Raw genomic sequence first — 26,248 nt, 5'->3', positions numbered from 1 at the left:
CAAGACTGGTCCCATGTATTGAATATAGTCAGTTGAGTATTTATATATTTATGACTGACATAACCCTGTTATTTAAGTTCAGAATGATTAATTACTAATAGCTCAAGCTTCAGTGTAGAGTGGTACTTGCATTGGTGTATGATGCTATATAATACATGAGGCATCAACTGTATCTACCGATTTAACCTGTGGAACTTGCCCTGAGGAGCTAATACTGCACCAGGTTAAAACTAGGGGTGGGCGTAGTTCGCGAAGTAGCACTACCCATAGCTACGCAAAGTGCACTTGCGGACAAGTATCCGGCACTGTGCAATCATTGAAAACAGCATCTTGCACAGTGCGAGCTGTACTTTTCTGCTGCTCAAGTAGATTTTTACTCGATCTGCAGCTTTCTCAACGCGCACTGGTAGTTTCTCATCGCAAGCGGTCGCGAGCATGCGCGACCTCTCGCAATGAGAAACCTGACCTCCCCGCGTTGAGAATCTCGCCGGGAGGTTTATTTTCCATGCTTGCGATCGGCAACTTGATGTTGCTGATTGCGAACAAGGAAAAAATCTTGCGAGGATGTCATTTTGCTTGCTCGCGGTCGCCAACTTGACATTGAGGAGCGCGAGCAAGCAAAAAATGACCGCTGCACTAAGCTACGCCACGCTACGCATGTTTGCACAGTGCTATGTGCAGTACGCGTAGTGCGAAGTTGCGCAAACTTCGCAAACTATGTGAGCGTAGCGTAGTGCTTTGCCCAGGGTTAGTTAAAACGGGAACAAGGTATTTCAGTAATTCAGAATGTTGTATGACTGCATCATGTAATGTGGACCCGTAGAATGAGGCCCCTACACATGGCACCTTCATATGACTGGCATGTACTTACTAATGCATCTGTAGAAACACTGCAAGCCAAAATGCTTGGATGAAAAGTTTAAATAATTCATTTGCATCAGTAAACATTATTTTTTTATGCCTATTTACAGATAATGGGAAAAAGAAAAATATATTTTTGATGTAGTGACCCTTGTTATTTATGTTATAGAATTTCACCTCACAATGCTTTTGTATAAAATATAATGGCACCAAGGGTTACTTAAAGTACTTTGCATGGCAATGATTTTTTCTTACACGAGGGAAGGGTATGCCCAGACGTGGGTCCCGTGCTCACTACTGGAGTCAAGCTATCCTGGCTGATGACGGCTGATAGCCAGAAACCGGTCCTAGGATGCTTGATTCTGGTCCAGGGAAGACATGGCTTGGCAGTTTGGGCTGGACTGTTCCCATGAGGCACAGGGTCAAGACTGATTTGCATATGGCCATGTCTGAACTGGGGTGACGTGGTGAGCAAAATAACGCTGGATTAAACCCAGATCTGTGACTGGGGGTGAATGTTTTGCCAATGTGCAACATTCCGTCCATCACCTTGTGTGTTTTGCTGTTCGCCCTATGTGGGAAAGGTATGCCCAGACGTGGGTCTCGTGCTCACTACGCCCCTGGAGTCAAGCTATCCTGGCTGGTGATGGCTGATAGCCAGAAACCGGTCCTAGGATGCTTGAATCCGGTCCAGGGAAGACATGGCTTGGCAGTTCGGGCTGGACTGTTCCCATGAGGCACAGGGTCAAGACTGATTTGCATATGTCCATGTCTGAATTGGGGTGGCATGGTGAGCAAAATAACGATGGATTAAACCCAGATGTGTGACTGGGGTGAATGTTTTGCCAATGTGCAACATTCCGTCCATCACCTTGTGTGTTTTGCTATTTGCCCTATGTGGGAAGGGTATGCCCAGACGTGGGTCTCGTGCTCACTACGCCCCTGGAGTCAAGCTATCCTGGCTGGTGATGGCTGATAGCCAAAAACCGGTCCTAGGATGCATGATTCCGGTCCAGGGCAGACATGGCTTGGCAGTTCGGGCTGGACTGTTCCCATGAGGCACAGGGTCAGGACTGATTTGCATATGGCCATGTCTGAACTGGGGTAGCGTGGTGAGCAACATAAAGAAGGATTAAACCCAGATCTATCACTGGGGGTGAATGTTTTGCCAATGTGCAACATTCCGTCCATCACCTTGTGTGTGTTACCCTAAATCCTATGCCATCCACTGTACCTCCCAAGACCCCTGCCTTCAGCCACACACAGATGGTTAGGAACAGAAGCTTCCTGGGGTAGCTGCACACATTCTTTATTGTGCATAGATGTCCCTCTTTTCACTTTACTTATTGTCTGCTTCTCCAGATGAAAGGGACCACCACTGCCTGACAAAATAGTTGCTGTCAATCTGGAAAGTGTGATTGTAGTTCCTCCTGTAACTCACACTCATTGTGACCATTTCACTGATGCTCACAGTGATCCGACTCCTTCCCAGTGGTCAAAATGATCTTGACTTCTGCTCTGCCCCGCTCGCATGCCAAAGCCCATTTAGTTTCTATACTGAGCACCCATAAGTCACCCTGCATGATAATATTGATAGCTTAATGGCTCACTACTATCTAAACCACCGCATGGGGCTTCTCCTTCTCCATTTTCTTTTGATTTTCTATTTGGTGTGCCTGGTCCCACCCGGACACTCCATGCCTCCAATCACTGAGTTGCAAATACACACAGTGCCCACACCACAATTACTCATTCAATATTCAAGAAGGGTAAGAAACCAGTTTATTGTAACCACCCTTAGACAGCATTACTCAGTGTCTATCATTTTATGCTTTTTTTCAAATTTTCAAAAAATCATAACAGAATAAAGGACTTCGTATTGGAATATTTACAAGACTAAATACACTTTGTACATACATCAAAAGACAAACATTATTTACACACAAAAAAACGTTTCTGCATCAAACATTACAAAAAATTATAATTACATCACAACCAACAAATATTACAATAAAAAACATGAAGAAAAATGATTTCCAAGGGGGTATAAGCAACTTAATAGCTTGTAAACGCTTAAATACTGGACCAGTCGGCCCTAGTGTCGTGAAGTTGACAATTTATTCCACCCAAGAAAGACTGCCGACGCGTTTCAAGAACCAGGCACAAAGTCACTGGTCTATCATCAGGGCTGTTTATTCTTTGTATCTGAAAAGATGCAAAGACATTGTTTTACTTTAACAGGCAAATTCATAGTGAGTGCCTTTGTCCAATCGTGGGCAAGGAGTGATAATAAAGGATAGCTACATACCAAAATTGTTTTAAAGAGGGGCGTGATGGTTAATCTTCTTGTGGTCCAACTCGCTAGTTATTATGGTGGCCAGACAGAGATGTCTAAAAAAGATGGGAAATTGCTTTTCAATTTAACCCACTCGGGTCTTTTAATTATCAAGCTCCAGTCAAAGATGTAAAAAAAGGGGAGGAGCGTACCTTATTTTTTGTGAACTGCCATAGCACGGCGAATTTTACTTGTACGACGTCGCCATCAAGGTGTAATTCTACAACAGTAATGGCATAGGTTTTAATCATGTGGTTTTTTCAAAACATTCTAAGGGAGTGGATATAACTCACAAAAGAATTAACCTACCTTACTGAAGTATCTTGTTCTTAAAGATTTAAAGGGAGAAACCGCAGTCACCGTCCTGTAATAGAACGAAACGCCGATTTCAAAAAAAGATCTCTCAAAAATATTGAATGAATGCTCAGACCACGATAAGGCGGTGTTTGTAAATACCTGCTCCTCTGCCACAGCACGCCCGCGCTCGAGTATGCTTTCTTTCAATAAAGATGGCCGCCGCACTTTTCTGTTTGTTTTATACTTCCTGGTGCAAAATTGCATTATGGGACTTGTTTTATACTTCCTGGTGCAAAATTGCATTATGGGACTTGTAGTCTCATTTAATCAAATCGCATATTCTAGGCGCCATGGAGACACATATATACGCGACATGTTTGCGTATCCATTTTATCGTGCTACTGCGATCAAACTAATGAAATTTTGGGTGAATGCGCTGATAAATTATGAAGCGCATTGGTACTGTACCCCATGCTAAAGGTACTTCTCACGATTTGAAGTATATTGCAACTTGAGCATCATACGATGTTATTCTCAACACATCTCATGGGCATGGACCACAATTTTTAAAATTATCTAAATAGATCGAAAGGATCAAAGGTCAAACCAGGGATGTATTATATATGCGCTATCTCAGACAGGCTATTGAGGCCAGTCTGTGCGCTGTTGAACTTTAGAATAAGATATGCTTCTTTCTGTAAAAGAACTCGCTCGACGTCATGGCATTTAGACTTGGGATTCATGGTGTACAGTACAGACCATTGGAGTTGTTTTTCGTTGTGGCCCTTTTCGCAGAAATGTTCTACCATTGGAGCAGACATTACCTGCTTCTTAATCCGGGATCGGTGCACCGCCATTTCTGGGGCGTAAGGACATCCCATGGCGGTGCCCTTCACTTGCATGTAATACTGGTCATTGAAGGTAAAATAGTTTCTCTTCAATGCTATTGCCGCAAGTTCCAAAATGAAACCAGTAGGGACTCGATGTGGTCTTTCTCTTTGGTCCAGATATAATTGCATGACTTCTAGTGCTTCCTCTTGGGGAATTTGGGTGTATAAGGACATAACGTAAGTGAAGGGCACCGCCATGGGATGTCCTTACGCCCCAGAAATGGCGGTGCTCTTCATGGTGCAGTACGAGGAGAAGTTCGTTGATACCAATAACCCTTTCAGGCAACAAATTCTACAGTGGTACCAGTACATTGATGACGTCTGGCTCCTGTGGCAGGGGAGCCAGACCGAGTTAATGTCTTTTCACGGATGGCTTAACATAAGGCACAGAGACATAAAGTTTTCAATAGAAAATAGTGCCAGTCGCATGACATTTTTGGATATTGAGTTAAGATGTGAGGACGGACGGTTGATAACATCATTACATAAGAAAGACACTGATAGGAATACTATTTTGCACCATAGGAGCTCACATCCGCGTAGCTTAAAAGCTTATCTGCCCTATGGACAGTTACTCAGAATCAGGCGCAATTGCTCAGATATGCAGGAGTATGAGCGACATGCACAAGCTTTTTGTTTTTGTTCTGATATGCAAGAAAGAGGCTACCCTAGGAAGCTCCTTAAGCATTCGCTCAAACGTGCCAAGTACACGCCTAAGGAATGTCTTTTGCAACCCAAACAACGCACACCGTTGAACAAAGGCATGGCTTGGCAGTTCAGGCTGGACTGTTCCCATGAGGCACAGGGTCAGACTGATTTGCATATGGCCATATCTGAACTGGGATGGCAGAGTGGGCTAAAGAACGGTGATAGATTTAACCCAGATCTTCTGACTGGGTGTGAGTGCTTGATTGGTTCAGATGCTCCGTCCATCACCACCCCCTTTTGTACTGCTTTGTTCACCATATGTTTGGCAGGGTATGCTCAGACGTGAGTCCCTTGCTCACTTTGCCACTGGATTCAAGCAAGCCTGGCTGAAGACGGCTGAAATGCCAGAAACCGGTCCTAGGAAGCTTGTTTCCGGTCTAGGGAAGGCATGGCTTGGCAGTTCGGGCTGGACTGTTCCCATGAGGCACAGGGTCAGACTGATTTGCATATGGACATGTCTGAACTGGGGTGGCAGAGGGGGCTAAAGAACGGTGATGGATTAAACCCAGATCTTTTGACTGGCATGAGTGTTTGATTGGTTCAGATGCTCCGTCCATCACCACCCCCTTTTGTATCGCTTTTTTCGCCATAGGTTTGGCAGGGTATGCTCAGACGTGAGTGCCTTGCTCACTTTGCCACTGGATTCAAGCAAGCCTGGCTGAAGACGGCTGGAATGACAGAAACCGGTCCTAGGAAGATTGTTTCTGGTCCAGGGAAGGCATGGCTTGGCAGTTCGGGCTGGACTGTTCCCATGAGACACAGGGTCAGACTGATTTGCATATGGCATTGTCTGAACTGGGGTGGCAGAGTGGGCTAAAGAACGGTGATGAATTAAACCCAGATCTTTTGACTGGGTGTGAGTGTTTGATTGGTTCAGATGCTCCGTCCATCACCACCCCTTTTGTACCACTTTGTTCGCCATACGTTTGGCAGGGTATGCTCAGACGTGAGTCCCTTGCTCACTTTGCCACTGGATTCAAGCAAGCCTGGCGGAAGACGGCTGGAATGCCAGAAACCGGTCCTAGGAAGCTTTTTTCCGGTCCAGGGAAGGCATGGCTTGGCAGTTCGGGCTGGACTGTTCCCATGAGGCACAGGGTCCGTCCATCACCACCCCCTTTTGCACCGCCTGGGGTCAACAGGGCAGAGTCCTTGGTCCTTTCTGGGCTTCAGAGGTTCCTCCTTCCAGTTGTCCAAGGCAGCCCCATGGTCCAGCAACAAAGCACAAAAAAACACCAAAAAAGAGTATGTCTTCCCCTTGTTTAAGTGTTTTTAAAGTAGAGTTGAAGGTACCAGAAGCGAGGTATCCTTGGCCAATCCTAGGGTGCCACGTCACCTCTCCATCCCTGTTCCAACCTTCCTGCACAGCGTGCTGGGACAGTTCAAAACTGCATCATCCTGAAGTCAGTTGTCGCACCTTCTCTGGGGACTCAGATCCACCTCTCTCTGACATCACTGTGAAGGAGCTGGTGATTGGGTTTCATAGCGATAATCCAGAGAAGGAGAGGTCGTTGGTGTTTCCCATTGAGAAGGGGATGCTTGGGTTTCCAATGGCTGTTCAGAAAAAAGGGGGTTTGGCAGTGTATCCTGTTGAGAAGGAGGATGATGAGTGTGTTTACTATAGATATTCAAAGAAGCTGTGCCAGTTCTACCTGGAGGGGATGTGTATGCCGCAGCGGCAGGTGTTTGTTTGTTGCTTGCCAGTCCCACAATCTTTCCCTGCTCTTTGGGATCAAACCGAGCACAGCGAGGAACTTTCCTGCTTACAAGGAGGTGACCGGAGGCCAGCCGCGAGTGAGACGCGCACATACCATCTTCAGGACTCCATTTTCCAGGAGTCACTCTGACGCCCACACCTGCAGAGGGGCTTGAGCACCGCCCCCCCGGCTGACGCATGATAACACCTCCCCGCACCCGCTTCGCGGATGCCGCAGCGTCAGGTGTTTGTTTGTTGCTTGCCAGTCCCACATTCTTTCCCTGCTCTTTGGGGCCAAACCGAGCACAGCGAGGAACTTGCCTGCTTACAAGGAGGTGACCGGAGGCCAGCCGCGAGTGAGACGCACACATACCATCTTCAGGACTCCATTTCCCAGGAGTCACTCTGACGCCCACACCTGCAGAGGGGCTTGAGCACCGCCCCCCTGCTGACGGTATTTGTAGCGTGTATCTATCCGCTGCACGGGAGCGTCCCTGGAGAAGTCCGGGACAAGGGTGGGACCGTCAGCGGCCGTCCGAGGCAGGTAAAGGCCGGGCAGGGCCACCCCCCTTATTATTGAGTTTTAAGAAGTGAGACATTCTTGTACTTATTAGCACTTGTTTATCTTACTTTTACATTGTTTTTATTTTTACTGCTGGCTGTGAATATCTATACTGTTCTAAACCAGTTCTCCATTCTCTTTAACATTCAGGGTGTGTCTAGTAATGGCGCTTCGCTCATGGAATGGGAGGAAGATCGCACAGGGCCGCGTTGGGGGCTCTGTTTCTGGTACTCTTGACGTGTTCATCTCCAGGGCAGCAAGTGTTTTGGAACATGAAATTGTACTTACCGAAAAAAGGTTGTCCCTAGAGCTATTGTCGAAAAGATCTTCATTGGGCAAAATCATGGCAGCTGTATCCCCAGAGCAGCAGCAGCAGAAGGATGATAGCGACCGTAGCCTGGGCCCAAGCATGGAGAAGGCGGGGGCAGCCATGTCCACCATTAGCACCTCATTGGATTCAACCTCAGATAGCATATCTTTACTAGGTATCAGACATCCCAAACCTACCTCCATCACCATCCCTAACCCGTCTCATGATTTTGTACCATCAGTACCAAATAAGAGAAAGGTCAATAAGTCTAAATCTATTGTTGGCAAAAGAAATCGCGGGGGAGGGATTCAAAAGGGCAGATGTGCTAAAGTTATAAAAACCACCACTCCAACCCAGCCAATTCTTCCTATAGTACAACATCAAACGCCCACAAACGATTCTAGAAATAGGATTAGTAAGCAAACACCCTGCCAGCCCGTAGTTAACCAACTCCCTAAAGGCATTTTAGAACATTAATTAAAATCTCTATTGCTTCCATTATTTGAGAGGGTTAAACAAATTAGTGAGAATGTAGAGAAATTGGAAAGTGCTGTACTGGCCAATTCGGCACTATTGGAAAAAGCTGTAGAGTCCTCACATGGATCTGGGCCCCCTCTTCCCCTGTTTGACCCCAAGAGCCCCCCAAAAGCCACTTCTCACATTATACCAACTAGCCTAAATGTACAACACCTCCTATTGTCACCACAAAAGGCATAGCAAACATATCCGTTACTGATCGCGTTAGGGAGGAAGCAGAAACACTAGCTAGTGATGGTAGAAAGAAACCGGCAACCACAGATTATAGTATAGAACCAAAAACTAGAGGGCACAACACTTCTCGGCAGGAGGGCAAGTTACTGAAGCCCCCCTGTATCAATTTAACTCCGGAGTCTGCTCCATATACAGTAATCTTGTCCAGCGTCCCTTGGATCCAACATGATAAGATAGAGTCACATAGAGAGCTTAAGAACAAGGTTATTTTTTTGGCTCAATGGAAATAGATCGCTCCCATCCCACATGAACGCTGAAATTCTATTTGTAAGAAGGGTGAGCTGGCTGGGTAGTAGAACAAAGGACTTGGAGGGTGATTTATAATCATAAATTTTAGGGATCCTAGAGTGGTAGTGGTACGGTACATTTGTCATGACTTTGGGAAGCGGGGCGCCAGTGGAATCCAATCTCTTGATTTGTGCTATTGTTACCCCAGTTTCCTTCGTGGAGAGCACCCTGCCCAGTATGATAGGTGGGAAACGATTCCTAGACGCCCTTACAGTGCATTTAGCCATGAGTTCCGCCTCCCCTTGATTAATCGCTTCGAGCCACTATGTAGCTTGGAGGGGGTGGACTGACTGGGTATCAGCCAAAGGGGTAGTAGTCTGGCCCGGCATAAGAAAAAAGGTTGTAAGGCTCTGGTGGAGAGATTAACTAGCAGCAGCACAAAGGGGGGGATACCTGGTGTAGCCTGTGAGGTCTCAAACTTAGTCCCCTCCCCTTACCCCCTACATCAAATAAGACATGGCGCTTTACCTGGTTTTGTTTCTATAGAGAGTGCCCATGGTCTAAACCCTTCCCTGTAACAAGCCCATGAAATAAGTGGTAATGGCACATGTGGGGGAGGACCAGACGAAAAAAGGAGAGCATAAGATTATGACTCTCACGCCCCTTGAAATAGGGTGTCTGAAAAATGGTAATATCGGAGGCTTGGACTCCCAAACGGCCGTGTCTCCCCTCCAAATTCCTATAGTAAGTAATATACACATGCTCACCTTGGTTTCCTGGAATATAGCAGGTCTAAGAAATAAAACACCTATAGTAGAGTGGTCCGACCTGGTGGAGAAATATGACATATTGGCCTTCCAGGAGACATGGGCAGTGGACCCTATCCACCAACCTGGGTACCTAAACTTCTACAAAGCAGCAGTTAGAGGAGAGAAAGGCAGACCCTCAGGAGGCCTTAGTATATGGGTCAGACAAACAATCAACTGTAGACCCACAGAACTTGATGTTGATAGCCCGGATCTGCTAGCAATAAAGCTACATCTGCCTGACCGCCCAGACATCCTCATCGTAAATGTGTACAATAGAGGACAGCCCGGCGGTCGTGGCACTGGCACTTTCCTAAAACTAGATAGTTTTTTGGACTCAGTTAGGTCTGACACCAACATTATAATTGCATGGGATCTAAACTGCTTGTTTGAGCCTCTTAACACCGATGGGGAAATACTTCTGTCAGAAGAGGATGTACAATGGAACATCCCACCTCTTGACCTCATACCCAACAAGAAATGGACTGAATCGGCCTTACAGTGGATGGGCCTCTGTCTAGAGCGCAGCTTTAGGGCGGCAAATGGACGGACCGCCTCTGATAAAATGGATAGGGAAACCTTTGACAACAGCTTACATAAAAGCCGAATAGACTATGTCCTCATTAAAATAGAGTACTGGTCTATCTTAGAGGACATGGTGATTTTGGATCGCCCTGAGAGTGACCACAACCCCCTCGTAGTGAGCCTACACCTAAGCAGTGACTGTAGGCGCAAAAACCAAACAGAGCTAGTCACCGCTGATGCCTTGCTTACCAATGATTTACGCATGGTGCATTGGGCAAGGATTGCCATAGACCCCGGGGTGCTAGATGAGATTAGCCTAAAAGTAACGCAGACCCTGGGAGTTTTGCGTTCTCTCCCAACACAGGAAGACATCAATAGGGAGATAACTTTATTTAATGGCCTAAAACCTCATTTTTTCCAAATCTAGTAAATCAAAGAATCCAACTGGGCAACCAAAGCGTAAACTATGGTACAATAAATCGTGCCAGGAATCCTAAGGTAAATTGGCCTCAGCCATTAAAACCAAAATTATGGTTGATATTAGAACAGCTAGGCTAAACTATCGTAAAGCCAGAACACAGGCTAAACAAGATTGGGATAACCAACATTGGCAAGACCTTCTTGTTGCCAGCAATTAAAAAAATCTAACTAAGTTCTGGCTTATAGTTAAATGGGGCAACACTCATGACTCGCAGGTTCCCACAAACCACGTCCCAGCAGGGACCTTGGTTGAGCATTTTCAGTCCCAGTACTCTGGGCTGAACTTGATTGATGAAATTCTCCCCTATGATTCCAGTCACTCGCCCACCACACACGACTTAACATTGGACTGTAGAGAAGTTGAGGATGCACTAAGCAAGATCCTCTGTGGAAAGGCCCCAGGTATTGACTGCGTCCTGGCAGACCTCTTCAAGCATGACCAAACAAATTGGGTACCCTATATTGCATTCCTGGGCAATGCAATCGCCAAGGGGGCTGTCATCCCAGATTCTTGACGTGGAGCTGGGATACTGCCAATATTCAAGAAGGGTGATCGCTCAAGCCAGGGTATCTATCGTCCAATCAGCTTGATCGACTCCATTCAAATAATCGTTGCCAGGATGGTCCTGGCAAGAATTCAGAGTTGGATTGAGCTGGAGGATATATTATCTCCCCTTCAGGCTGGGCTCAGATCCTGCATCAGTACCATTGAGCAGGTCCTCAGGTTCCAACTGATTTATTGGAAATTAGTATGATTAGGCGGTGGCACCCTATACGCCGCCTTTGTTGACCTTAAGTCAGCATTCGATCTAGTTCCTAGGGCCAAATTGTGGGGGGTTTTGAGAAATATGGGGATGCCCCCGGAGCTCCTGAATATTGTAATTAAGCTGCACGTGGCAAAATTTGCACAAGTTCACTGGGGTAAGCAAGGGCAGGTCACAAAAAGATTCACAGTGTCACAGGGTGTCAGGCAAGGGTGCGGCCTAGCGCCAACCTTGTTTTTGTTATTCATCAACAGGGTTGTGCAGTACTTTTCAACCTTTCTGACAGACGCCCCTTCCCTGGGTGGCACCAAGTTTCCGATACTCATGTTTGCGGATGACACCCTTTTACTATCGCAGACACAAGTGGGCCTGCAGGCGGCCCTGAATAAGTTTGAAGAATTCTGCCAAGATCATGACCTAGAGGTTAATGTCACCAAAAATAAGTTTATGATTCTCTCCAAAGGTAGGCAAGTGGCCAGTCATGTCATGCTTAATAACACAAAGCTATAGCAGACAAATGTCATGACTTATCTGGGGATTGTCCTAGAGAGTAAACTTAGTTGGAAGCCCCAAATAGATACCCTATCTCTTAAGTTTGCCCAGCTCTCAGGGTGTTTGGTCAAAGAACAGAGAATGTCCCAGACCAAAAGGATAGGTCCAGCTTTGAAGATCTATAACTCTAGGATAGGTTCAGCGATCCTGTACGGTGCGGACCTCTGGGGTTTTGAGGACCTATCTCCGTTGGTAAAAATACAAAACAAATTCCTAAGGAATCTTACAGGTCTCCCCTGCTCTAGCCCCATGAAACCGCTGCTAATGGATTTGGGCTGTCACTCCATAGATGACATTGCTCGTTTTAAACCAGTGGCGCTATGGAGGAGGATCTGGACCACCCCAAACTAGCCCTATACGCTAAGGCAATTACGGATGTTAGATCCATTATGAGTTCCGGTAACATACAATGGTTTAAGCAAGTTAGAATGCTACTAGAGACCATAGGCCTGGGAAACCTGTGGACTGACCCTGCCAATAATCCTTTTCCACCTAAAAAACTATTTAAAAGTCTATATTGGTCCACAATAAGCCAGAAACTTATTAGACAACTTTCGTCCACCTCTTTGTCTGGTATGTTCCTGGAGCTTAAAGGTGAACCCTCCTTAGAAGACTACTGGGATACCATCAGCCGGTCCAGCGACAGGAAACTTTACCATCAGCTAAGGGTCGGCAGCCTTCCTATTAGATCATTCACAAAAAATTGGAAGAGCCAGGAGTCTGAATCCTGTCGCTGGTGTACAGACCGTAGGGAATCCATCGGACACATATTCTTTGAATGCCCGGCCTACGCTGCCCCTAGGGCCAAAATGCTCAAACCCATCTGCCGTAATATGGGCACAAGGGTAGCGTCTGTTGCCCTAAGAATTTTGAGGTTTGACACAAGTGAACCAATAGTAATTGCTGTTGCAAAATTTCTAGGCTGGGTGTGGATTATTAGGGCCAAGTAGCAAGCAGTGAAGTGACCCGATCTAGTCTTAGCTTGATTATTCTGATTGTATTTTTTAGAAATCTATTTTTTAAATATTAATACGTCTTTTAAAATGCTCATATAATTGTATTTTAAACTCTTTTATACATTGTTGTATGTCTTTTTCTATGATGTATTTTTTTATGGTACCGTCTTTTATGATGAAACAATCAAAATAAAGACATTTGAAATTGAATTGAATTGTATGCCTATATTTCCTATTGCAGTATCTGAGACAAGGGACTGCTTTTGTTTACACTATTAGCCGTCCAGAGGAGATGTGTTTGTTTTCACCTCCTAATGACACTTTAGAGAAGACGGGGTTGATTGTGCTTCCTGCATAAGGTACTTATTTGCAATAGACTCTTCAGAGGATGATAGCCTCAATATTCTTGCAATTAACTCCCTAGATAAAGGAGGTACTGCTTTTCTTTCCCATGGGATCTTCAGTTGATGCATGTGTCTTTTCTTACTGACTCTCTAGAGAAGATATGTTTTTTTTTCCTGTAGATTTTCTAAATGATAAGGGATTTCATGATCTTTCTTTGAATAGCCAATGAACAAATATTACTATTCCGTAGCATCTGGTGAAGGAGAACCCCGGCACCCAGAGGCTGTCCATCTGTTGTAAAGACTACATTTTTTGGTCAATCATTGACCCGTCTACCTTTGACCTGAATATCCTTTGTCCTTATCTTTTGAAGAACCTGGGAAAGTGTCAAATCATCCAGATAAAGACCTTGACAAAACACATAATATGACCTCAGTATGGGACACCTTCCCTGTTATCTATATTGCAAGGTCAGATTGGGAACATAACAAACAATGTAGTCTGAATTGACATACTTTTCTCATACTGGTTTATACTGGTTCATCTTACAACTATCATATTGATGCATAAAGGTTATGTCCAGAATCTAATCAAAATTCCCCCAAAAGGACCCATGTGAGTTAAAGGCAAATGGCCAATACTAGAAGACGTGCATGAAGCGGCTACGGAAGCAGGGAGAATTTCACACTTGATTATCGCACAAGATTCTAAACGGGGACTGGCAGACCGCCCTACTGCTGCTGCATCCATTCCTGTGCTGAGAGATGATACAGAGCCAATTCTGAGAGCAGATAAGCTGAGCCCAGTGAGCTGAATCTCAAGAAACTCTAGATAGAAGTTAACCTACTCCATGCTCTCATTGTATAGCACAAATAAATAGTTTTTTGGGTGTTAGGTTGCCAAATGACATTCCAACCATTTTAGAAATGTTCATTCTATTCTCGTTGTTAGTGACATGCATACATACTGTTCTGATTATATTCTGTGTGGTTATTATTCATGTGCTAAACAACAGGAGGAGACTATTGAAATAAAATACTTTTAAAATTTAAGTGTTTTTTCCCTTAGTGCAGTACTTGTATGTGATATTATAAAGAATGAAATAGGGTCTGAATTACCATTTCATCTCTAACCCCTTTTCATGGGACTGCTAGTAATCCATGAAGTACATCCACCACATGGACAATATTCTGAGCGGCGCTTGTAGGGCTACAACAACCTGGACCTTCCTGCTCAAGACTTGGTGCTCTGGACCATGATCAGGCATCAATGGGTGGTAAAGTCTAACCTTGTAGAACTAAGTAGTGCCTTAGTTTATGCAACCTAATTTCTTGGCAACAAGCGAGTATTAATAGTAAAAGGGCCCCAGAAGAAGAGGTAAATCAGGTAGTATTTGATGGGAATGTGCAAGCCCGGAGTAGTGTCATGGTTAACCATGGAGGTGGACAGCCTATAAACAGCCACATGTGCATCAATACAATGACAATCATTGTTTAGGACAAGTATTTATATGCTCACAATTTATTTCTGGTCTGAATTGGTTATTTTCATGCAGACAAGCACCCATGTGCAAACTTTTTATTTCAGTAAAATCATGAAATCTTACTGGGTTATTTTTATACCTCACTATTTCTTCTTTGTTTGCCTTTTATGGGATATAGGTGTTATGCGTACTGCATGAAACTTCAAGCACTGAAGTCATGGTGGCTTTACCTTTTCAAAGGAATGATGTGACACTGTATTCTATGGCTGCCATATCCGATAAGGTGTTGTAGGAGCTAGCTAGTGTTCAAGGCCTTAGATCCGACAAAACTGGTAGTCACATACTTAGATACTCCCATAGAGCTACATTTGCAATAAGAATGGCCCAAAAAATAAATTTGTTAGTTTAAAACACTGAGGGCCTGATTTAGGTCTCGGCGGACAGGTTACTCCGTCATAACAGTGATGGATATCCCAGCTGCCGAAATATAAATCCCATAGTCTATAATGGGATTTATATTTTTGCAGGCGGAATATCCGTCACTGTTGGGATGGATTAACCTGACCGTCAAATTAGGCACTAAATCACAAAAACAAGATGCTATGTGACTTTCCAATGCAAATTCAGCTGCAGCTGGGAGACACTCCATCACCCCCATTCCAAGCAAACCCTCAGAAGACTGGCATGGCATTGCTTCACATTGTATCTCTCCCTCTCCTCTATAATTTATTAAAGTGCAGAACATCATTCTTCTTTAAAAAAAAGATCTCAGTATTAGGAACATTGCATTATGTACCATTCCATATTTACACCTAGGGCAGGTCATTGTCATCACTTATTACTTCCTAGCTCTCTCTCCAGAAACAAAATGCTGCAACACAGTACATAACAATTCTACCTTCAGCTGAGAATCACTGCATCAACTGTCTATAACAAGGTGACCTTAAGTTGAGAGTCACTGCATCACCTCCCATTTCAACGCAGCCTCCATCTGAGATACATTGCTTCACCATCTATAAAAATTCTGTCTTCATTTGAGAGTCATTGCATCACCTCCCAGTTCAAGGCAGTTTCCATCTGAGACACAATTGGTCACTTACTATTCTTACTGTCTCCATCTGGGGCACACTGCATCACTTACTATTCTGTCTCCATCTGAAACAAACTGCATCACTTACTCTTCTAACTCTGTCTCCATCAGGGACACGCTGCATCAGTTACTTTTCTAACTCTGTCTCCAACTGAGACACACAGCATCACTACCGATTCTAACTCTATCTCCATCTGATACCCACTGCATCACTTACTATTCTAACTCTGTCTTCATCTGGGATTCACTACATAACTTACTACTCTAGCTGTTTCCATCTAAGATAGAGTACATTACTTACTATTCTAACTCTGTCTCCGTCTGAGACACACTGCATCACTTACTATTCTAACTCTGTCTTAATCTGGGACACACAACATCACTTACTATTAGTGGCGGCTAGTGCAGTCATAGAGTGGCGGGCTGGGGGAAGGCTTGGGGGACGACGGACGACAAAAGACAAAATAAAAAATAAATAAAAATAACTTACCTGCAGCTGGCTGCCTCTCGCTCTTCTGCTCCTCTCATTTGCACAGGCTCCAAGACTCCACTGCAGCCAATCCTGATGCTGCTCTTATGCTGCTGGCAGCATGAGAGCAGCAACAGGATTGGCCTGAGAGTTCTTAATTTGTGCTCCCAGTGAGACTGGGAACCTGTGCCTGCTGTCTCCAACCCGGAACTGCTTCTCAGGTTGGAGACAGCTTCTATGAGCATGACGGTTTAGGCGACCTGAGACGGGCGGCCAAACCATCATGCGCACTGATAATAGTACGCTTGCCACTCCTCCTGCAGTCTGTCATTCCCATGGCCCGGCCCCCAAAGACTCAGCAAGAAAAGAAAAATAAAACAATAATAAAACATGTTTATTATCGTTTTATTTTTCCTTTCCTACTGTTTTGAGGTAGTGGCTGGGGGGTGATGCTCCTGCGCCATAGCGGTGGAGCCACAGCTGGTTACTATTCAGTCACCATTATTATTATTATTATTATATTTAAGCTTATAAAGCGCACAGCTACCCGGAGGAGAAGAGAAACTGAGAAATAGAGAAATAGAGGGGCCAACTATTGGTTGAATAACCAGGTTTTTACCTCTCTGCGGAACCTAAGGTAGCAAGATTCAGTGCGCAGAGCCTGGGGAAGAGAGTTCCAGAGGGAGGGGGCCAGGTAGGAGAACGAGCGGCCACCCATTGAGACACACTGCATCATTTACTCTTTAAAATCTGACTCCATCTGCATCACCAACTATTCTAACTCTTGTCTTCATCTAAGATCCATTTCTTCACTTACTATTCAAACTCAATCTCAATCTAAAATACATTTCATAGCCTCTAAATCCTACCCTGCCTCCATCTGAAATGCACTGCATTACCTGCCATTGCAACTCTGTCCCCATTTGAGATACACTACTAGCACTACTAGTTCTGCCTGCCTAGCAGAAGACACTCAATGGCTGGCTTTCTGTTGCCAATCTCCTAAATAACTAAACCCTGCAACATTCGGCATTCCAATCTGCAAAGCACCCCATTACAATCACACCTTCAGATGAGGGGCACTGTAGTCAAGCCCAGCCAAAAGTATCCCATTGCACCCACACCTTCGGTTGAGGGACACTGTAGCCTTTCTTAAGCCCAGAGAACCCCATTGCAATCCCACCATCAGCTGTGATAGACTGTAGTCTTCCTCCTGCCCAAAGCATTACATTGTAATCACACCTTCAGTTGAGGTACTGTGTAATTTCACTGCCACCCAAAGCATCCCATTGTAACCACACCTTCAGTTGAGGGACACTGGTCTTCCGACAACTCAATGCGCTTCACTGCAATCACACCTTCAGTTGAAGTTCACTTTAGTCAAGTCCAGCCCAAATCATGTCACTGCAATCACACTTTCAGTTCCGGGACACTTTAGTGTAACTCACACCCAAGGCATCCCATTGCAATCACACCTTCAGGTGAAGGACACTGTAGTCTACCTGCAGCCCAAAGCAATCATTGCATTTACACCTTCAGTTGAGGGACTCAATAGTATACCTGCAGCCCAAAGAAACCCATTGCAATCACACCTCCTGTTGAGGGCCACTGTAGTCTACCTCCTGCCCAAAGCATTGCATTACAATCACACCTTCAGTTGAAGGAGACTGTAGTCTACCTCCAGCCCAAAGCAGCACATTGCAATCATACCTTCAGTTGAGGGACTCTGTAATCTCACTGCCACCCAAAGCATCCCATAGCAACCTTACATTCAGTTGAGGGACCCTGCAACCTTTCTCGAGCAAAAGAACACCATTGCATACACACCTTCAGTTGAGGGACACTGGTCTTACTACAACCCAATTCACTTCACTGCAATCACACCCTCAGTTTAGGTTCACTTTAGTCAAGTCCAGCCCAAAGAACTCCATTGCAATCACACCTTCAGCTGTGATAGATTGTAGTCTACCTCCAGCCCAAAGCATTGCATTGCAATCACACCTTCAGCTGTGATAGACTGCAGTCTACCTCCAGCCCAATGCACTTCACTTCAATCACACCTTCAGTTGAGGTTCACTTTAGTCAAGTCCAGCCCAAATCATCCCATTGCAATTACACCCTCAGGGGAAGGACACTGTGGTCTACCTCAGGCCCAAAGCAACCCATTGCAATCACACTCTCAGGTGAGGACCACTGTAGTCTATCTGCAGCCCACAGAAACCCATTGCAATCACACCTTCAGTTGAGGTTCACTTTAGTCAAGTCCAGCCCAAATCATCCCATTTCAATCACACCTCCTGTTGAGGGACACTGTAGTCTACCTCCAGCCCAGAGCAACCCATTGCAATCACACCTTCAGCTGAAGGAGAATGTAGGATTTCTCGAGCCCAAAGAACCCCATTGAAATCGCATCTTCAGTTGAAGGACACTGTACCCGCAGCCCAAAGCAACCCATTGCAATTACACCTTCAGTTGAGGGACACTGTAGTCTACCTCCAGCCCAAAGCAAACCATTGCAATAACACCTTCAGTTGAAGGACACTGTAGTGTACCTGCTGCCCAAAGCACCTAATTACAATGACCCCTAATGTTGAAGCACCACATCATCTCCTTTCCAACATTAGGCTCAAAATGTGGACATGGCTTTCCATGCCAGCTCTTCCTCCGTGTCAAGAGACAAGCTATGACATCCCCTGCACCACAAGTCAAATCTTGTTTGATGCCAACTGCAAATCTTTCTCAGATCTTATACATACTCATGAATAGTTCTTTTTAATTATGTGGTTTTTACACAAGGATATAGAATTGATTATGCATGAAATGTAAGAACATTTGTATAAATGTGTTTTTAATTGTAAGTTTTTACTAACTGAACAATAAATTCTTCATTCATTCATACTTACTCAATCAAATACTCTTCCAACTCTACATCTTTTTGCTCTTCAGGTGATCGGCAGCCTGGTGATGAATATCTTCAGCTCCATCGCTGCAGGAATCAGCATCATTTTCTGCTGTGTGGATCTTGGATATTATTATGATTACTATGGTGGCTGTGATAGTGGTCATGGCAGTTTCGAGTGCTGGCGTTACAGGGATGCTCTCCATGTAAGTATACAGGACCTTGAGACTACGGGCCAGATGTAGGTAATGTCAATTTACCTATTCTTAAATACCGAATTTTACCGATTCGGTATTTAAGAATAGGTAAATGGGATGTAGATAATTTTTAGGATAAAATTACCGAATCGGTGAGATTCGGTAATTAAGAATCGGTATTTACTGATACGGTATTTACCGAATCGGTAAATACCGATTCAGCAATTCCCATTCATTCCTTTGGGCCTGGAGGCCCATAGGAATGAATTCGGTAATTTACCGAATTCTTAAATACCGATTCAGTAAATTACCGAATTTGCATTTTAGGCCACTCCATCCCAAAAGCCTAATACCGGTCTGTAACGGCCGAAATTCGGTAATTTCGGCCGTTACCGACCGGTATTAGCCTTCCTACATCTGGCCCTGTGTGAGATTGGCAACTATCCTATGAGACCAGGAAGAGATAATGTATACACAAAAGACTGTCAGGCCACGCTTTAGAGACATTCCCTTAGCTCTGATAAGGGCTATTGATTGGAGATGACAGGTTTGTTAAATTGAAGGGTGTACAAACCTCCTCATCCAAATCAAGAATTAATTTAACAGAGAAATACACTTTGTTATACATCTAACAGAGTAATGCAATATATTAGTACATTATTATGCCACAATATTCATCTCCTAGATTTTTCCGAGATTTCAATTTAACAGGTAACTAGTACAAGTAACAAGTAACTGTTTAACACATACAACAACACACACCAATGTTAATACTGGTGTAAAAATCAAGGCATTACTTAAGAGAATGTTGTTTTTTTGTTACTCGTTTAACCAGGGTGTGACAGGGTGCATTACAAATAGTATTGTACAGAAATGAATTACACGTTGAGGCTGAAATCTCATGCAAGAAATATAACCAGTTAGACAACTTACAAAAGAACATAGAGATTGATTTATATTGCATACAGCAGCTATCAAATAATGAAATATAGACAGTGACTTAATGTACACATATACAATATTCAGAGGGCATCCTAGGTGAGGTACCTGTGACAGTACAGGGTGATGCTGCTGCTTTGGTGTGCACCATGTTGGGCTGGGGCGGGTTCACTTTTGCACTTACTCGGTGCAGCAGTTGCAGTGCAGCTTTAGGACTTGTGGATAAGTCTTGTGCAGGCCACAAGGAAGCGGTGTACCTGCCTTGATGTATTTCTAATCACAACAACACACATGCCAGTACTAATACTTAGTCACTCATCACTAAATACAATCATACGTGACACTCACTGTTATATTATTGGCCTGGCCCTACTGATTAAGGGCCAAAACCCTCTCTAGTTGATTATTGATGTATTTCTGCAGCACATGAACTCTGCCTTACCTTTCGGCCTGCCCTGCTAGTTACTCCTCAACCTCACTTTTGTCTTTGTGCCTTTGAGTTGAGTAACACTCAACATCTTTTACCTGCAGAGGCTTAGCAAGTGTGCCGTGGGCAACCTATGAAAAGTAAAAGACAGTCATAGCTAGGTTGATGTGGATTGCTCACATCCCTTGGCGCTGGTGCCACTGAACCTACTGCACCTTTGACAGACTCATTTGAGTGCATTGTCAATAGCTTCAAGATACTTTATTAGGGGTGAACTTTATGCTTTATTTTTTTTTGTTTACATATTTTTCTTGCTTTTGTGATGTGTGAATGCCATAGTACACAATACATTAACAATACCAGCTGGCAATGGTATATTCTGGGATTGTGATTATAGCAACATCAGGACAAACTTTGTTGGCAGTAATGTATTGTGCAGGCTGCTAGCATAAAGCACATTCATGTACAGACGACGTAAAAGTATTTATAAAACTACTGAGGTAGATGCATCAATACAAATGAGAGTTGCTGTCAAGAAATTGAGTGAGGTGTGCACAGGAAACAGTATGCAATATCAGATATAAACAATCAAGTGTTCAAACAAATACAACTGGAATATTAAAAAGTAGTAATGTCAACTACCATGTTAGCCCAAACATCACATCCCATGCCCACACAAACTGGTACAGTGCATCTTGGTGCTGAATCAAGTTCATGCATCTGTCGCTGAGACCCCTTCCAGTTCAGGTGATGATAGTTGGGGGTGCACAGCATCTGAATCTGGCATGTCAGGGGGGGCTGCCATAATCGGAGTGGTATTCCACATTCACCCCATCTCTCCACTACAGGTGAGCTGGTCATCTGCTGATGTGAAAGCATCAGGTATGTGAGTGTGTAAATCAGCTATATGACATCCCAGTTGCTGGTGGGTATAGGGTGTCTGCAAAGTCCTAGGCTGTCCTCCCTGTGCAGGGCAACGCTCTCAGCCTGAGCCCAATTTGTGAATGACTGCTTCCACGCTGTGAGGTGTGGAGTGTCGGGTGATTTCCATCTGCAAGTGATCAGTCGTTTGGCTAACAATAGACCCAAGTCAATGGACCGGGATGTGACCTTGTGTTTCTTGCTCCTGCAATACAATCTGAGAATGCATATTTCCCATGTGTTCGAGGGAATTCTGTCAGTACAATGTGCTAGGCGGCTCATCACTCCCCACCAGTAGGTGAACATTACACTTTATAAATACATGTCATGTTATAGGGCAAGTTGTGTGTGTGTTTACATGAATTGCCATCTATGGACCCGCAGAAGAGGTGGAGGGGCAGGGTCGGACCCGCTGATAGGACAATACAGCAGTGCCCAATGGGCAGGTCCAACAGACTGGATGTTGGCCTATCTTATGGTCTGCTGGGCTGGTTTTTAGTGCTGATTTCCCTGATATTAAAACAAACATTGCCTGCAGCAAGCTCAAATCCATGCAGTCTTCCATACCTTGCAAAACACTTACACAGCGTGGATTTAGAAGTTCAAAACTGTCTCGGTTTACACGCATCGGCCACTCACTTAGCTATTTAATTCACTAGTGGGGGGCACTTTTATTTTGGTGCCTGGGCCTATTTTCTTTCACAATTCGACCCTGGGGAGAGGTGAATATTTGCCTCCATTTTTCATCTGTCTTTGACTTCCAGTGCTCCGTGAGTTTCCCCGTCTCCTTCTTTAGGATTGGCCCTGCTCCCCTCTCGTACCTCCTCACTCTGGATGGTTCTTGTGCGGGTTGGCTGGCTTCGATGTTACAGCTCAACAAGCTGTGGGACACTCTTCTTTATTTTAGAGAGTCTTACATAGCGCAAACTTGACCCAAATTGGGTATCAGAGCGTTTTACATCGCACCAGTCGCATTACATGAGGACACATTCATTTTTGTTAGGCACAGGGAGATTAAGTGATTTGCCCAGAATCACAGGATGTTCAGCGTCATAGCCGAGACTCGAACCCAGTTCCTCGGATTTGAGGTCAACCGCCCTAGCCGTTAGGCCAACTTCTCTCCCCACTCTTGCTGGGCATTCATCACCTTGGGATATGGGACCGCTGATACAGGAGTCACTCATGGCACTTCATTACCTCAAACTGCCAAAATTGTTGTCCTCCTCTTCACTAGACACCTTCACTTCAAGGGAGATTCCTTCTGGATGAACTGTAATCTGTTACATGGAGGTTTTTGATTCATATTCAGTTCTATATATTCAACAGTCACGTGAATCCCGTGTTCAAGAGTGATATCATTTTCTGTGATTTTTATGTTTGTCATAAAAGAAAGCACTAGCTGTCTTACCAGGTTTCTTGAAATGAATGTTAATAGACAACATTACATACAAGCAAAGGCAAAACGAATAGGTTTGAGTCCTGTCTAAAATATGATAAAAAGTATATCATTTTTCTATGAGATAAAGAACTGACAGTGTGATGATGCAAAGTACTTTCAGATGTTCAAATGCCACCCATGCACTGCAATGCAAGCACTCCGTGAGAGGTGGAAGGATACACTAGAATGGCAATAGGTGAGACTATTAATCCTCTGGGCAGAGGGAGCCAAAGCCCCATTCTATTTTTTAAAGAATTGGTAAAATCATACCTAAAAATTTGTTTTCTCCATCAAATGCACATGGGCGGTAAAGACCCGAGGACCTCATTTACAATGCTTTGGCCTAGGGTATTGTCGCAAGTCTTTTTGCTTTACTGCCCTATGCCAAATCGAAAGGGCAGGAATGTACCGTGTTTGCAAAATATGGTGCATTCCCATCCTTTCAGTCAATGCTGGCATACAATTTGGTGCCTAGTGCCAACGCAGGCATTGGCATTGTTAGCAGGATTGTTTTTGTGAAGGAAGGAATACAGTACTGCACAAAAAACAATCGATCAAAAGAGGAAAAAACGAGAAGAAATACAAATATTCCTTCTTGTTATGCCTGCCCTGGGGAAGCACACAGTTTTGAGGCATTCCGAGGTTTACAGATCCTTGTAAATCTAGGAATGTGTCAAAATACATGGGTGTTGCATGGGAACACCTACCACAGTGCCTCCCCGGGGCAGTGTAAGGCAACACAGTGACTTCGGAAAGTGGGTTAGCGTGCCCTCGTAAATATGGGTATGCACTCTGCGCCGCTAGAGCGTCATAAAAAAGTGATGCATTGGCGGAGCAAGGAGCTTGTCCCCGGATGCTTGTTTCCAGTCCATGGTTTGCAGTTCGGCTGGACAGTTCCCATGAGCAAAAGCAGCCTGCATGACTTTAAGGTAAGGGAGTAGGTGGGGGAGTCAAAGGTGGGGTGGGACACGGGTGGAGGGGGTCGCAGCGGGGTCTTGTGGAGGGGGTCATGCAGGGGGTCATCAGTGTGGGAGGGAGGAAAAAACAATCCAAAAAAATCACTTTGCTGCTCTCCTGCTTTTAATTTTAGGAACAGGAAGCAAGGAGCCAGGCTCCCTCCCCTAAGCCCATCACAACGCTGAAATTGCAGCATTGTGATTGGTCTGAATGCTGTGACACGGAGCTCAGCCAGGTGCTTTAGGGGTGGCCCTGTTCTTCTTTCAGGCTATAATGCAGTCTGCATGAAGAAGTGGGAAACTTTGCATGACTGGTTTGGGCGGCCTGAGAGAGCCGACCAAACTGTCACTGCGCATTTTTAGGAGTGGGTAAACCACTCCTCCACTGCCATGCTCGCAGAGCAGCCCCGCCCACCCGCAAAGCAGTCAAACATAAAATTATAATAACTGGAAATTATTATCATTTTCTGTTTTTGCTTCTGCACTGCTTGAAAGCAGTGGGGCGTCGCTCCTCCGCCATAGCGGAGGAGCCACCCCTGCCCATGAGGAGCTTGGTTAAGAGTGATTTACATACGGTTGAGTCCAAACTGGAGTGGCGTTTTGAGCAAAACAATGATGTATTAAACCCAGATCTTTGTGACTGGGGGTGAATTCTTGCATTATTCAGCATTCCGTCCATATTTTGTTCTATTTTTTGCTTTTGTTGCCCTATGTGGGAAGGTTATGCCCAGACGTGGGTTCGGTGCTCCTGCGCCACTGGATTCAATCTTGCCTGGCTGATGAGGAGTGATACCATGCAACTGGTCCCAGGATGCTTGTTTCCGATCCATGGAGGACCTGGTTTGGCAGTTCGGGCTGGACTGTTGCCTTGAGGAGCAAGGTCAAGACCGATGTACATATGGCTGGGTCCAAATTGAGGTGGCCTGGTGAGCAAAAAACAGTGGATTAAACCCAGATATTTGTGACTAGGGGTAAATGTTGACATTGAAATCCCCCTTCAGTATGGAGATGTTTCTCTAAAAGCATATTTCTAGGATGGACTGGAGTCTGTTGTAAAAATGTTCTTTTTCCTCTTCTTTGCTGTCATTTGTAGGTGCATACCACTGGTTAACATTCATGTTGATCCACTGTTTCTTTGTGTAGAAGGTTGCTGTGATGATTCTGGGACCATGGTCTTCCTGTCCAATTAGAGCTCTGTTGGCTGCTATTGTTGGTTGCTGTTGTTAGCATGTGTCCATCTGGTCTCGCTGATGCCAAGCAGGGCAAGGTTGTATTTTTTCATCTCCCCTGCCACCTGTGCTGTCTTGCCTGTCTTCTACATGGTCCTCATGTTTCATGATCTGATGCTAATGGTTATGGTTGAAAGCAGGTGGATCGGCTTCCAGGGATCGCTGGCATTCATTGTAATGCACCATAGCTCGCCATGAAAGGGATTTCTCTCTCTCCAAACCCAGAATGTCTTTAGGCTGACATTTCTGTACCTCAGATTTTTTAACATGGCGTGGTAGCTAGCCCCATGCATAACCCTCCTCCTTTCACAGATGAGCTTGGGAGCCAGCATGATGGAGTTCACCATCTGCTATGCTGGCAGGTGATGAGGGGTGAAAGGAAGCCCTCTAGGGTGTGGTCACGAGTCACAAACCACAAACCACCCTGCCCTGTGGTCATGAGCCGTGGGCACGTGTCATCGACGCAACACTTCACTGAGCAACAAGGAACAATGATATGAGATAACAAAAGATGACATTTGAAGTGGCATTTTATTCGTTAAGTCTTAAGTACATCAGAAAATGCATTTATAACCCATGCAAGTTTAACATTCCAAAGAGATCCAAGGTGCAGAAGGACTGGGCTCTTTTAAAAAAGACACAATTGACATTAGTTAGGGAAAGCAGAACACTCTACAAAGTCTAGTGCCTAGAAGCACCCCAGCCATGGAGACTATCCCAGCAGGCCCTAATAGTTTAAGGGAACCTAAGAATGCAAGGATTTGGGTGTGAATGGAAAATACAGAGCATGGACAGACATTTAAGAAGACAAAAGTATTATCTGACTTAGGGAGCCCACCACCTGAGAGAGAGCAATTGACATCCCAAGTCAGACAATCGACTAGCCGGAGAGCTTGCATGCAAAAGTCGCATTAGCAGAACTCTGGCTTCAGATTTGATGGGCTGAATCTAATATACCCGAAAATGCGGAACCAGGTTCTATGGTGACACACTGGCCTACGCCCATTCAGTGCAGGCGGTCTAACCACATGTGTTCTAGGACACCTGGAAGGACATCTTCAAAGAACATTTTGTACATTTCTGACAAGAGAACATTGTGTACATTTGTGAGAAGAGA

General features: G+C 44.8%; 1 protein-coding gene across 1 annotated transcript in view; it reads left to right on the top strand.

Moving 5' to 3' along the window:
* The window catches only part of LOC144807923 (membrane-spanning 4-domains subfamily A member 4A-like), a 216,115-nt gene that overhangs the window by 163,082 nt on the left and 26,785 nt on the right, over nucleotides 1-26,248 (top strand). Inside the window, exon 5 of the mRNA XM_078673520.1 lies at nucleotides 19,072-19,230. Coding sequence (XP_078529646.1) covers nucleotides 19,072-19,230 — 159 coding nt within the window. The remainder of the gene's footprint in view (nucleotides 1-19,071; nucleotides 19,231-26,248) is intronic.

The sequence above is a fragment of the Lissotriton helveticus genome, chromosome 1_2, assembly GCF_964261635.1.
Source record: "Lissotriton helveticus chromosome 1_2, aLisHel1.1, whole genome shotgun sequence".
NCBI lineage: Eukaryota > Metazoa > Chordata > Amphibia > Caudata > Salamandridae > Lissotriton > Lissotriton helveticus.
Note: the sequence above shows the minus strand (reverse complement) of the source record. Positions and strands in the feature narration are given on the sequence as shown.